Genomic DNA, 13,575 nt, shown 5'->3' on the forward strand with positions numbered 1-13,575 from the left:
CAACATGTACAGTACAGTAGTATTAAATTGTACATATAAAAAAAAAAAGTAGGTTGTAGGTAGTAGGTTGGTAGACAGCAACCACCCAGGGAAGTACTACCGTCCTGCCAGATGACTGTGAAACAAAAACCTGTAATTGTTTTGCATGATGGTAGGATTGCTGGTTTCTTTTTCTGTCTCATAAACACGCTAAGATAACAGGGATATCTTGCTACTCCTACTAACACTTTGGTCACACTTCACAGACACGCACATGCATATATATATATACATACATCTAGGTTTTTCTCCTTTTTCTAAATAGCTCTTGTTCTTTTTTATTTCTTCTATTGTCCATGGGGAAGTGGAAAAGAATCTTTCCTCCGTAAGCCATGCGTGTCGTATGAGGCGACTAAAATGCCGGGAGCAATGGGCTAGTAACCCCTTCTCCTGTATACAATTACTAAAAAAGAGAAGAAGAAAAACTTTATAAAACTGGGTTGCTTAAATGTGCGTGGATGTAGTGCGGATGACAAGAAACAGATGATTGCTGATGTTATGAATGAAAAGAAGTTGGATGTCCTGGCCCTAAGCGAAACAAAGCTGAAGGGGGTAGGAGAGTTTCAGTGGGGGGAAATAAATGGGATTAAATCTGGAGTATCTGAGAGAGTTAGAGCAAAGGAAGGGGTAGCAGTAATGTTAAATGATCAGTTATGGAAGGAGAAAAGAGAATATGAATGTGTAAATTCAAGAATTATGTGGATTAAAGTAAAGGTTGGATGCGAGAAGTGGGTCATAATAAGCGTGTATGCACCTGGAGAAGAGAGGAATGCAGAGGAGAGAGAGAGATTTTGGGAGATGTTAAGTGAATGTATAGGAGCCTTTGAACCAAGTGAGAGAGTAATTGTGGTAGGGGACTTGAATGCTAAAGTAGGAGAAACTTTTAGAGAGGGTGTGGTAGGTAAGTTTGGGGTGCCAGGTGTAAATGATAATGGGAGCCCTTTGATTGAACTTTGTATAGAAAGGGGTTTAGTTATAGGTAATACATATTTTAAGAAAAAGAGGATAAATAAGTATACACGATATGATGTAGGGCGAAATGACAGTAGTTTGTTGGATTATGTATTGGTAGATAAAAGACTGTTGAGTAGACTTCAGGATGTACATGTTTATAGAGGGGCCACAGATATATCAGATCACTTTCTAGTTGTAGCTACACTGAGAGTAAAAGGTAGATGGGATACAAGGAGAATAGAAGCATCAGGGAAGAGAGAGGTGAAGGTTTATAAACTAAAAGAGGAGGCAGTTAGGGTAAGATATAAACAGCTATTGGAGGATAGATGGGCTAATGAGAGCATAGGCAATGGGGTCGAAGAGGTATGGGGTAGGTTTAAAAATGTAGTGTTAGAGTGTTCAGCAGAAGTTTGTGGTTACAGGAAAGTGGGTGCAGGAGGGAAGAGGAGCGATTGGTGGAATGATGATGTAAAGAGAGTAGTAAGGGAGAAAAAGTTAGCATATGAGAAGTTTTTACAAAGTAGAAGTGATGCAAGGAGGGAAGAGTATATGGAGAAAAAGAGAGAGGTTAAGAGAGTGGTGAAGCAATGTAAAAAGAGAGCAAATGAGAGAGTGGGTGAGATGTTATCAACAAATTTTGTTGAAAATAAGAAAAAGTTTTGGAGTGAGATTAACAAGTTAAGAAAGCCTAGAGAACAAATGGATTTGTCAGTTAAAAATAGGAGAGGAGAGTTATTAAATGGAGAGTTAGAGGTATTGGGAAGATGGAAGGAATATTTTGAGGAATTGTTAAATGTTGATGAAGATAGGGAAGCTGTGATTTCGTGTATAGGGCAAGGAGGAATAACATCTTGTAGGAGTGAGGAAGAGCCAGTTGTGAGTGTGGGGGAAGTTCGTGAGGCAGTAGGTAAAATGAAAGGGGGTAAGGCAGCCGGGATTGATGGGATAAAGATAGAAATGTTAAAAGCAGGTGGGGATATAGTTTTGGAGTGGTTGGTGCAATTGTTTAATAAATGTATGGAAGAGGGTAAGGTACCTAGGGATTGGCAGAGAGCATGCATAGTTCCTTTGTATAAAGGCAAAGGGGATAAAAGAGAGTGCAAAAATTATAGGGGGATAAGTCTGTTGAGTGTACCTGGTAAAGTGTATGGTAGAGTTATAATTGAAAGAATTAAGAGTAAGACGGAGAATAGGATAGCAGATGAACAAGGAGGCTTTAGGAAAGGTAGGGGGTGTGTGGACCAGGTGTTTACAGTGAAACATATAAGTGAACAGTATTTAGATAAGGCTAAAGAGGTCTTTGTGGCATTTATGGATTTGGAAAAGGCGTATGACAGGGTGGATAGGGGGGCAATGTGGCAGATGTTGCAAGTGTATGGTGTAGGAGGTAGGTTACTGAAAGCAGTGAAGAGTTTTTACGAGGATAGTGAGGCTCAAGTTAGAGTATGTAGGAAAGAGGGAAATTTTTTCCCAGTAAAAGTAGGCCTTAGACAAGGATGTGTGATGTCACCGTGGTTGTTTAATATATTTATAGATGGGGTTGTAAGAGAAGTAAATGCGAGGGTCTTGGCAAGAGGCGTGGAGTTAAAAGATAAAGAATCACACACAAAGTGGGAGTTGTCACAGCTGCTCTTTGCTGATGACACTGTGCTCTTGGGAGATTCTGAAGAGAAGTTGCAGAGATTGGTGGATGAATTTGGTAGGGTGTGCAAAAGAAGAAAATTAAAGGTGAATACAGGAAAGAGTAAGGTTATGAGGATAACAAAAAGATTAGGTGATGAAAGATTGAATATCAGATTGGAGGGAGAGAGTATGGAGGAGGTGAACGTATTCAGATATTTGGGAGTGGACGTGTCAGCGGATGGGTCTATGAAAGATGAGGTGAATCATAGAATTGATGAGGGAAAAAGAGTGAGTGGTGCACTTAGGAGTCTGTGGAGACAAAGAACTTTGTCCTTGGAGGCAAAGAGGGGAATGTATGAGAGTATAGTTTTACCAACGCTCTTATATGGGTGTGAAGCGTGGGTGATGAATGTTGCAGCGAGGAGAAGGCTGGAGGCAGTGGAGATGTCATGTCTGAGGGCAATGTGTGGTGTGAATATAATGCAGAGAATTCGTAGTTTGGAAGTTAGGAGGAGGTGCGGGATTACCAAAACTGTTGTCCAGAGGGCTGAGGAAGGGTTGTTGAGGTGGTTCGGACATGTAGAGAGAATGGAGCGAAACAGAATGACTTCAAGAGTGTATCAGTCTGTAGTGGAAGGAAGGCGGGGTAGGGGTCGGCCTAGGAAGGGTTGGAGGGAGGGGGTAAAGGAGGTTTTGTGTGCGAGGGGCTTGGACTTCCAGCAGGCATGCTTGAGCGTGTTTGATAGGAGTGAATGGAGACAAATGGTTTTTAATACTTGACGTGCTGTTGGAGTGTGAGCAAAGTAACATTTATGAAGGGATTCAGGGAAACCGGCAGGCCGGACTTGAGTCCTGGAGATGGGAAGTACAGTGCCTGCACTCTGAAGGAGGGGTGTTAATGTTGCAGTTTAAAAACTGTAGTGTAAAGCACCCTTCTGGCAAGACAGTGATGGAGTGAATGATGGTGAAAGTTTTTCTTTTTCGGGCCACCCTGCCTTGGTGGGAATCGGCCGGTGTGATAATAAAAAAAAAAAAAATAAAAAAAAAAAAAAGCAAAAAAATTTTTTTAACAAGTACAGTACAATATATTTTTTCTACATGGGGAAGTGGAACAGAATTCTCCTTTGGTAAGCCATGTGTGTCGTAAGAGGTGACTAAAATGCTGGGAGCAAGGGGCTACTAACCCCTTCTCCTGCATATGTTACTAAATTTAAAAGGAGAAATTTTCGTTTTTCTTTTTGGGCCACCCTGCCTTGGGATACAGCTGGTTTGTTGAAAAAAAAAATATATATATAAATCCTACATATACGTGTATACACACTATTTAGTACAGTGGAACCTCAAAAATCGAACTGCTCCCAACACGACCAATTATGTAAGTGTATTTTTGTAAGTGCTTTTATAAGTGCATTTTTTAGGGTCTGAAATGGACTAATCTAATTTACTTTATTCCTGATGGGAATAAATTCATTCGGTAAAGGCACTCGAACAGCCTTCTGGACCGAAGAAAGTTCGATATTTGAGGTTCCACTGTATTAACATATGCATAATAGTCACCATAAAAGACAAAAACCGTGAATTCTTAACTAATAAACCTAAATACTACATCCCCATCCATTCTTTGCCGTACATGTATCTTTATAATTACAATATAAAAAATATTTCCATCCATTATTTTAATGGTGATGAAGGATATTAATCCACTGCTAATAAATTTTGGCTTATTGTTTTTATTCTGTCTTTCTTGTGTCATATTTTCTCATTAATTAGGATGGGGATGATGCAATTTAGTCATTTCAATTGCTTTGTCAGAGCAGTTCTGGCAAGATAACTAGTGAATGAATGTTTGTGAAAGTGTTCCTTTCTTTGGTAAAAGCTACCTTAGTGGGAAATAATATATGTAGCTGAAAAGTAACATTACCTACCCAGTAAGTATAACTGCACTAATATCAATTAGATTAAAATATAATTTGAAGAACCTTCAAGCAGATGTAGGAATGCAGACGATGGCTATGCCCCACTTTCAATTATAGAGGTAAATACCATAAACTGCATGGGATTATTTTTATTACATTTATAGTTATTGTGAATGAAGGTTAAATTAGTATGCCATACCAAATGGATTTCTATTACTTCGTTAGGTATTTAACATGCTGCCCTTCTCCCACCTAGGCAAGGTGACCTAAAAAAAAACGAAACACATTCACCATCACTTACACAATCACTGTCTTGCTCGAAGCACGCTGATACGACAGTTTAGTTATTTATTAATATAGGATTCACCTGGAGGGGTTGGGCATTGCTTCACCTGTAATTGTCATAATGTATCCCAGTACTGCCAAATGCCTTTATATCTGAGAAAGTATTGTTTAAGTTGCAGCTTCCCTTAATTCAAACAAACTTATTGATGTTCATATATTACTGGATCCCTTTGTATACAGAAGGGCTCCGCTTATACAGTAGGTTAGGTTCTGCCTACCCTCCTGTATTTATAAGTGCAACAACTTTGCTCCCAGAGTTTGTGTGTTTGTTACAAGAGCAAATTTGAAGGGCACAATGGAACTATGGAACCAGTCATGTACAGGTCGGCCATCACTAATCCGGAAATCAGTCATCTGGTTCCATCAGTAAACTGGCACTAATTTTGGCTTTCATAATTTCAAATTTCATCATTATACTTACTCAAATTTCATCATTACACTGACTCAGAAATTGTGCAGATAGTTGTAAATCCACAGCAGCCAGCAAGCCAGTGGAGGAGAAAGTAGTGATGAAAATGAGAAAGATGTAGCAGAAAGCCTCTCTATTGATAGGTTATTTAAGTGTATTCTAACCTAACCACTCTGTAATCCAGCAAACTCACTTATCTGGCACACTACAGGTCCCAATGATGCAGGATTAGTGATGGCCGACCTGTACTATATATGTACAAGACTTTTTGCAGCCATTAAGCACAGAAGATTAGAATAATATTACGTGGGTGAAATTCCACAGTCACTAAAAACAACGGATATAGCCCCACTCCATAAAGGTGATATACCGGTGGCAGCAAAGCATTAGCTAAGAACTATAGACCAATGGCTCTAACGTCCCACATCATAAAAATCTTTGAAAGAGCGCTAAGAAGTACGACTGCAAACCACTTGGATTCCCAAAAACTGCACAATCCAGGGCAACGTGGGTTCAGAGCAGGTCGCTCCTGCCTCTCACAACTACTGGATCGCTTTGATATGGTCTTGGATGCACTGGAAGAAAAACAGAATGCAGATGGAATATACACAGATTTTGCAAAAGCCTTTGACAAGTGCGATCATGGTGCAATAGCACACAAAATATGTACTAAAGGAAGAACTGGAAAAGTGGGGAGTTGGATCTTTAACTTTTTAACCAATCTAACACAAAAAGTAATGGTAAACAGAGTTGAATCAGAAGCTGCCATAGTGAAAAGCTCTGTTCCACAAGGCACAGTACTTGCCCCCATCCTGTTCCTCATCCTCATATCAGACATAGACAGAGATGTAATCCACAGCACCATGTCATCCTTTGCAGACGATACTAGGATCTGCATGAGACTGTCATCTATTGAGGACACGGCTAACCTCCAAGAAGATATAAACCAAGTTTTCCAGTGGGCAATGGAAAACAATATGATGCTCAATGGAGACAAATTCCAACTACTCCATTATGGAAAACTGGAGGAGATATGTAATTAGAACCGAGTATACTACAAACTCTGATCATACAATAGAGCGAAAAAATAATGTGAGGTACCTGGGAGTGGTAATGTCTGAGGATCTCACTTTCAAGAATCACAACAGTGCCACGATGACAACTCCAAAGAAAATGATAGGATGGATAATGAAACGTTCAAAACAAGAGATGCCAAGCCAATGATGATCCTTTTCAAATCATTTGTTCTCTCTAGGCCTGAATACTGCTGTACATTAACATTTCTGTTCAAAGCAGATGAAATTGCAGATTCAGAGATTGTACAGAGAACCTTTACCACACATATAAGTTCCATGAAACACCTCAACTACTGGAACGCTTGGAAGCACTTGACTTGTAGTCGCTGGAACGCAGGTGAGAAAGATATATCACATTCTATACTTGGAAAATCCAAGGAATGGTACCGAATCTTCACACAGAAATCACTCCTTATGAAAGTAAAAGACTGGGCAGGCGGTGAAAAATATCCCCAATGAAAAGTAGGGGTGCCATTGGTACACTAAGAGAAAACACAATAAATGCCCAGGGCCTAAGACTGTTCAACAGCCTCCCACCATCATAAGGGAAATTACCAATATGTCCCTGGCTGCCTTCAAGAGGGAGCTAGACATACTTAAAGTCAGTGCCGGATAAGCCGGGCTGTCGTTCGTACATTGGACTATGTGCGGCCAGCAGTAACAGCCTGGTTGATCAGGCCATGATCCACTGGAAGGCCTGGTCATGGACTGAGCCATGGGGGTGCTGATCCCTGCAATACCCTCCAGGTAGGTAGACATAATTTCCTACAAACTCCTCATCAACATCAAGTACCAGTAAATAATAGGGATTAACATATCAAAAAAGAGTATAATAAGATCGATCTCTTAAAAAGCTCTTCACCAATGTCCATTTTTTGTAAATGCAACAAAAAAAGTGAATCCAAAACTGAATAGAACATGAAGAGGCCTTTGTAGGATAAGACAAGATTTGTTTGGATTTTTAGCCCAGAGGGTTAGCCATCTAGGATAAACCAAAAAAGTCAGTGCATCATCAGGGACCATATGTCTTATTTCCACTGGGGGTTCTTTAATCTTGTCCCCCCAGGATGCAGCCCACACCAGTCAACTAACACTCAGGTACCTACTCTCTGCTAGGTGAACAGGGACAGCAGGTGTTAGGAAACATGCCCAATGCTTCCACCCATGCTTGGGATCAAACTACACACTCAGTGTGTGAGGTGAGTGTGTTTTCAACTGAGTCATGCTATTCAATTTTGAGACTGCTTTTTCAAATTCAATTTGAGAAAAAAAAAAAAAACACAGATTATCCAGAATAGATTTGTAAGACAGTTTACTGCAGTTCAAAACATAATTTCTTAATTTCATAATTATCAACTTAAATAATCAATATTCAACTCACTTCTGGAGAATCATTTTGACTTATATCTTCTGAAGGATCAAGGAGGCTAGCGTCAGTTGTTGGGGATAATGTGCTTTCTTCACAACAGTTTTGCAATGGCCCAGGTGACGGGTCTTGTGGGAGCTTGTCACATACCCCAGGAGAGTTATAACTAACAAGTGCATTAGTGGTCGACTCCATTTTGATGTTTAATTCAATACCTTATAATCTGAAACAAAAAACACATGGTGTATAACAAATAAAGGCAAAGTGTTTACTTAATAAAAGTTAATTAAGCATAAAATTTGCAAATGTTATTCAGTATTTTAGCTCAGATGTAAAGTGATAAAAAAAATTTAACCTCTAAAGAAGCTACTGTAACTTACTTCCATCGGGAGACACTAGGGGAGCAAGCTAAAAATTTTAAGTGCATACCTACAGATTGGTTGGTTAATGGGGTTTAAAGTCTATCAACTACACTAGGGTCATTAATGCTGCACGTAACTTTTTTGCCTACAGACACTAATATACTTTGATCCCTGAAATAGGGATTAAAGCAAACTGTGTACATGCATTGAGAGAAATACATCCATACAGCATGGTAATAAATTGGCCATATACCTCCATAAGGAAGTTTCCTTGATAGTGAAGGCTTCTTCATGGATCAAAATTGATTGCCTCCCATTCCCCCAAGCACTCTACAATCCCTACAGGTTTAGTGCTTACCTTATATGTAATGAAGAATGTCGATACATTTTTATATTTTGCTTTAATAGGGGGAAAGCATTAAACTTGTAGGAGTCATATAGTGCCGGAGGAATGGGAGGCATTCAGATTCCATCCAAAGAAAGGGAACAGAAGTCTAGTTCCTTGGATCAAGAGTCAACCACCAGCATCATGACACCTTCCTGGAGGGGGCATTAATAATAATAATAATCTTCATTTCTACAAGTACATGTACAGTGTATAGAGTCCTAGCTGACATCAATGACATACTACTAAATATAGAAAGCCCCTTGTTATGCAGAACATTTCAGGCAAATTAGGTCAGTTTTGTCCCCAGGACGCAACCCACACCAGTTGACTAACACCCAGGTTCCTATTTTACTGATAGGTGAACATGGACAGCAGGTGTCTTAAAGAAACTTCCTAATGTTTTAACCCATACTGGGGATTGAACCATTAGCTTCAATGTATTAGTGGAGTGCACTATGAGTGTAAATTATCTAGGATAACCCAAAAAAGTCAGACAAAGTGACGTATTTCCATTGGGGTCCTTGTAAAATCATATTTAAAGCCTAGCAGTAAGTTACAGTAGGAATCAGTCATGGTTATAACCTAAGTAACTTGACTGTGCGAAAATTAGCTACAATTACAGTAGATACAACAGGAATAAAGTGAACCGATATTAGTACATGAACATTAACAAGAGGATTATCTTACAATAATAGGTACATGAATGTTAACTATACATATACAATACTATCCCTGTTCATCTATCAGTAAAATAGGTACCTGGGTATTAGTCGATTCGTGTGGGTTGCATCCTGGGGACAAAATTAACCAATTTTATTGTGGCAACGTTTCGCTCTCATGGAGCTCGACAAAGCTCCTGGAGAGAAAAACGCTGCCAAAATTGACCTAATTTGCCCGAAATTCTCCGCATAACAAGCAGCTTTCTATATAGTAGTACATCACTGATATCAGCTATGGTCTGTATACCTTGTAAATGTACTTGTAGAAATAGATTATTATTATTATTATTAAATCACTCTCCTTTCTGTAGCTTCATTCTTAGGTATCTTTTAATTCTCTTCCAGAATTGGTTCATGCTAGGACAGGCTTTCACATGTGTTGGCAATCCTTTCTACTCCTTTATTTCTGTGTAAGAAAATAAGTTAGGCACAGGTACACATAAGTACATAATACATAGTGTAAATTACCTAGTATGACCCAAAACAATGTCAAGTGACTTATTTCCATTCTCAAATGCAAATACAAATATTTTATTTCTTTTCTACTGTATCAAGATTATGTAGTTTATGTGTAATAAAATATTATTAGCCAGAAGAGAAGATTTTTTTTCGGATTTTTAACCCTGGAGGGTTAGCCACCCAGGATAACCCAAGAAAGACAGTGCATCATTGAGGAACTGTCTGTCTTATTTCCATTGTGGTCCTTAATCTTGTTCCCCAGGATGCCACCCACACCAGTCAACTAAAACCCATATACCTACTTGCTAGGTGAACAGGACAACAGGTTTAAGGAAACGCGTTGAAAGTTTCCACCCGCCGGAACCCGGACCCTCAGCGCGTGAAGCAAGATTATTATAATCAAGGGGAGAGCACTAAACCCATAGGATTATGCAGTGCCTGTGGGGGGAATGTGGAAGGTATTCAGGCTTAATTCAGGGAACTGGTGCACAGATCCAATTCCCTAGATCAAGAACCCCTCACCAGCATCAAGGAACTTCCCTTGAAGGGTGTGTGTGAAGAGTTTCTGCCACTAGAGTCACCAATAAGTCACTCTGACTTTTTCGGGTTATCACAGGTTCTCTACACATATGCTGCTATGTATGATAATCTATGTGACTGTATTTGTGTATACCTGAATAATTATTATAATCAAAAAGAAGCGCTAAGCCACAAGGACTATACAGTATACCTGAATAAACTTACTTATTCAGGCAGTAAATCCCTCCTTCAGTAACTCTACCCTCACACATACCTATGCGCAGCGTTGTGTCACCCATACAGATTTTGCGCTTGTTTATGAATATATCAGCAATAATAATTGAAAAGAAGCTCGCTAGGTTTCTCTCTTTCTTTGTTGGGTTTATCAGCGCCACTGACACCATAATAAACCTAATAGCTTGACAGCTGTTATCATTGATGTTCTTCAGGGCCACCAAAGATGACGCTTTATTGAACCCCGAGGGGAGACTGCCCAATTCTGAGACGAAACGATTGTTAAGTAAGATCGGCTATCAAAACTTTGGGGCCCAGTCCCTGGCCCCATTATGTACCTCTGTAATCTGTAAATACCTTTGTAACTTGTGACCATATCTACCTGGAGTTCATTACCTTTGTAACTTGTTTAGCTATCAAAACTCTCGGGCCCAGTCCCTGGACCCATTATGTACCTCTAATCTTGTGACTACCGCCCACAGGATGGGTATGGGGTGCATAATAAAGATTAAACTAACTAAGTAAGATTATTCAGGTATACACAGATACAGTTACATAGATTATCATACATAACAGCATATGTGTAGAGAACCTGGGATAACCCAAAAAAGTCACAGTGACTTATTTCCATTGGGGTCCTTTTAATACCTTATTATACTATAAAGGAGAACATATCTTATTATTGTACTATAAAGGAGATAATATCTTACTGTTATACTATAAAGGATATATACCAGGAATAAGGTAAAATTAGTTGTTTATATTTACATGTGTGTTAGCTAAAAAATAAAAATAGTCATTCTCCTTCCTTTCTGTCCCTACATTCATTAGACACCTTTTCTCTCTCTTCTTGAACTGGTTCATACTATGACTGGCTTTGACATGTGCAGGCATTCTGTTCCATTTCTTTATTGATGTACAATAAAAGGTGTTTGAAGTCTGGCCACTGACTGTGGATACTACAAAGTTGTGCTCTCTTCCTCTAGTACTCAGGGCCGGATTTAGACCTTGGAGGGCCCGGGGCACTTTGGGTTTGGGGGGCCCGGGGCACTTTGGGTTTGGGGGGCCCGGGACACTTTAGGTTTGGGGAGCCTGGGGCACTTCAGGTTTGGAGGGCCCGTGGCACTTAAGGTTTGGGGGGCCCGGGACACTTCAGGTTTGTGGAGTCCGGGGCACTTCAGGTTTGAGGGGCCCTCAACATGGAAATTAAACTGAATTACAATTAAGAAATTAACTAAAATTAATGATAAACAGCAGTTTTCGAAAAAAAAATAGGTTTCGAAGACGTCTGATTTTATTTTTCTCAATTTTCTTGACTCTAAGAATAACTGACTATAATTTTCAGTTTGTAATATATTCCGTCTACCTGGAGTTACCTGGAGAGAGTTCCGGGGGTCAACGCCCCCGCGGCCCGGTCTGTGACCAGGCCTCCTGGTGGATCAGAGCCTGATCAACCAGGCTGTTGCTGCTGGCTGCACGCAAACCAACGTACGAGCCACAGCCCGGCTGATCAGGAACTGACTTTAGGTGCTTGTCCAGTGCCAGCTTGAAGACTGCCAGGGGTCTGTTGGTAATCCCCCTTATGTGTGCTGGGAGGCAGTTGAACAGTCTCGGGCCCCTGACACTTATTGTATGGTCTCTTAACGTGCTAGTGACACCCCTGCTTTTCATTGGGGGGATGGTGCATCGTCTGCCAAGTCTTTTGCTTTCGTAGTGAGTGATTTTCGTGTGCAAGTTCGGTACTAGGAAGGAATACATATGAATGACCGCATAGGGGACAGGAGCCATAGTAGGGAAACAAGTGTAGTCAAAGATAAGATAAAACCAATATTGCAAACTAGAAATACCGCAGGAAATAGCAAACAAGAGGACTCCACTAGCAATAGTGAGGATATATTACCAAAAACAAATGGTGGGAGCTCCATTGTTGGTGCTAGGGAGGATAGAAGTAAGACAGGGAAACATGCACCAACAGGGAATACAGTCACAGAAACCCAAGGCAAACGGAAACCAAGCCTGTGCACATACTATGCACTCGGTATCTGCTGGCATGGGAAATCTGGAAAAACAGATGGGACGTGCAACTATGACCACCCTAGGAAATGCCATGCCCATATGACAACAGGAAAATGCAAACTCCCTTCCTGTAAGCTTTTTCACCCTGAACTGTGTACCTCTTCAGTACAGGAAAGACTGTGCTATAACTTAAATTGCCAGGCATACCATCTAAAGGGGACAAAAAGATACAAAACATCCAGGCCATGGGAAAACCTGGGTAGCCACAGCCACTCAAGAGGGAGAGGTTTTTTAGTGCCAGGAAGGAAAAAAAACTGGCAGGAAATGGCAGAAATCGTACACCAAATCCAGTCATTCCTGGAGTGGAACCACAGTCGATGGCCTCCACTCCAAACCAACAGATACAGATACTAATGCCGGAAAAAAAATCCCCCCCCAGTACCAACAATACCACCAGTCCGATAACATTCTTCTTTGCAAATATACAGGGTCTAAAGCCAGCAACAAACAACAAAATACCTTTCATCCGTGGACTGCTTGCAGAGGCAAAGGCAATGTTCGCGGCTTTCACTGAGACCCACATAAAGGATCACTTGGACAACGAAATATGGATCCCAGGTTACAACCTATACAGATGTGACAGAGTGAACAGGCAAAAGGGGGGGGGGGTTGGCCTGTACATTGCAGAGTCACTTGTTTGCACAGAACTGCTAAATGCCTCAAATGATGTAGTGGAAGTTTTAGCAGTAAAGGTCGAGAACCAAAACCTAGTCATTGTGATAGTCTACAAGCCTCCGGATGCAACATCCCAGCAATTCCAGGAACAGCTGTTAAAAATTGACCACTGTCTGGAAAACCTTCCAGCTCCTGCACCCAACATCTTGCTCCTGGGGGATTTCAACTTAAGGCACCTAAAATGGAGGAATATAGCAAATAATGTTGTTGCAGTAATAACACCAGGAGGCAGCTCTGATGAAAACTCACACTCACGCGAGCTTTTAAATCTCTGCACAAAATTCAATTTAAACCAGCAAATAATAGAGCCTACTAGACTGGAGAATACACTAGACCTCATCTTCACTAACAATGATGATCTGATAAGAAATATCACCATATCAAAAACAATATACTCAGATCACAACATAATTGA

The 13,575-nt window shown here is 40.4% G+C and overlaps 1 protein-coding gene across 3 annotated transcripts in view; it reads right to left on the reverse strand.

Moving 5' to 3' along the window:
* LOC128696963 (uncharacterized) overlaps window positions 1-10,642 on the reverse strand; it is a 34,775-nt gene extending 24,133 nt beyond the window's left edge. Inside the window, exons 1-2 of one of the 3 annotated variants that reach the window (XM_053788397.2) lie at window positions 10,450-10,642; window positions 7,744-7,951 (exon numbers count right to left, since the gene is read on the reverse strand). In XM_053788397.2, the coding sequence (XP_053644372.1) occupies window positions 7,744-7,923 (180 nt within the window). In that variant the 5' untranslated portion in view covers window positions 7,924-7,951; window positions 10,450-10,642. Of the gene's footprint in view, window positions 1-7,743; window positions 7,952-8,448; window positions 9,589-10,400 lie in introns of those variants that run through there. The other 2 variants (XM_053788399.2, XM_070095111.1) reach the window with 2 other exon arrangements.
* Between the last annotated feature and the right edge of the window lie 2,933 nt (window positions 10,643-13,575).

The sequence above is a fragment of the Cherax quadricarinatus genome, chromosome 49, assembly GCF_038502225.1.
Source record: "Cherax quadricarinatus isolate ZL_2023a chromosome 49, ASM3850222v1, whole genome shotgun sequence".
Taxonomy (NCBI): Eukaryota; Metazoa; Arthropoda; class Malacostraca; order Decapoda; family Parastacidae; genus Cherax; species Cherax quadricarinatus.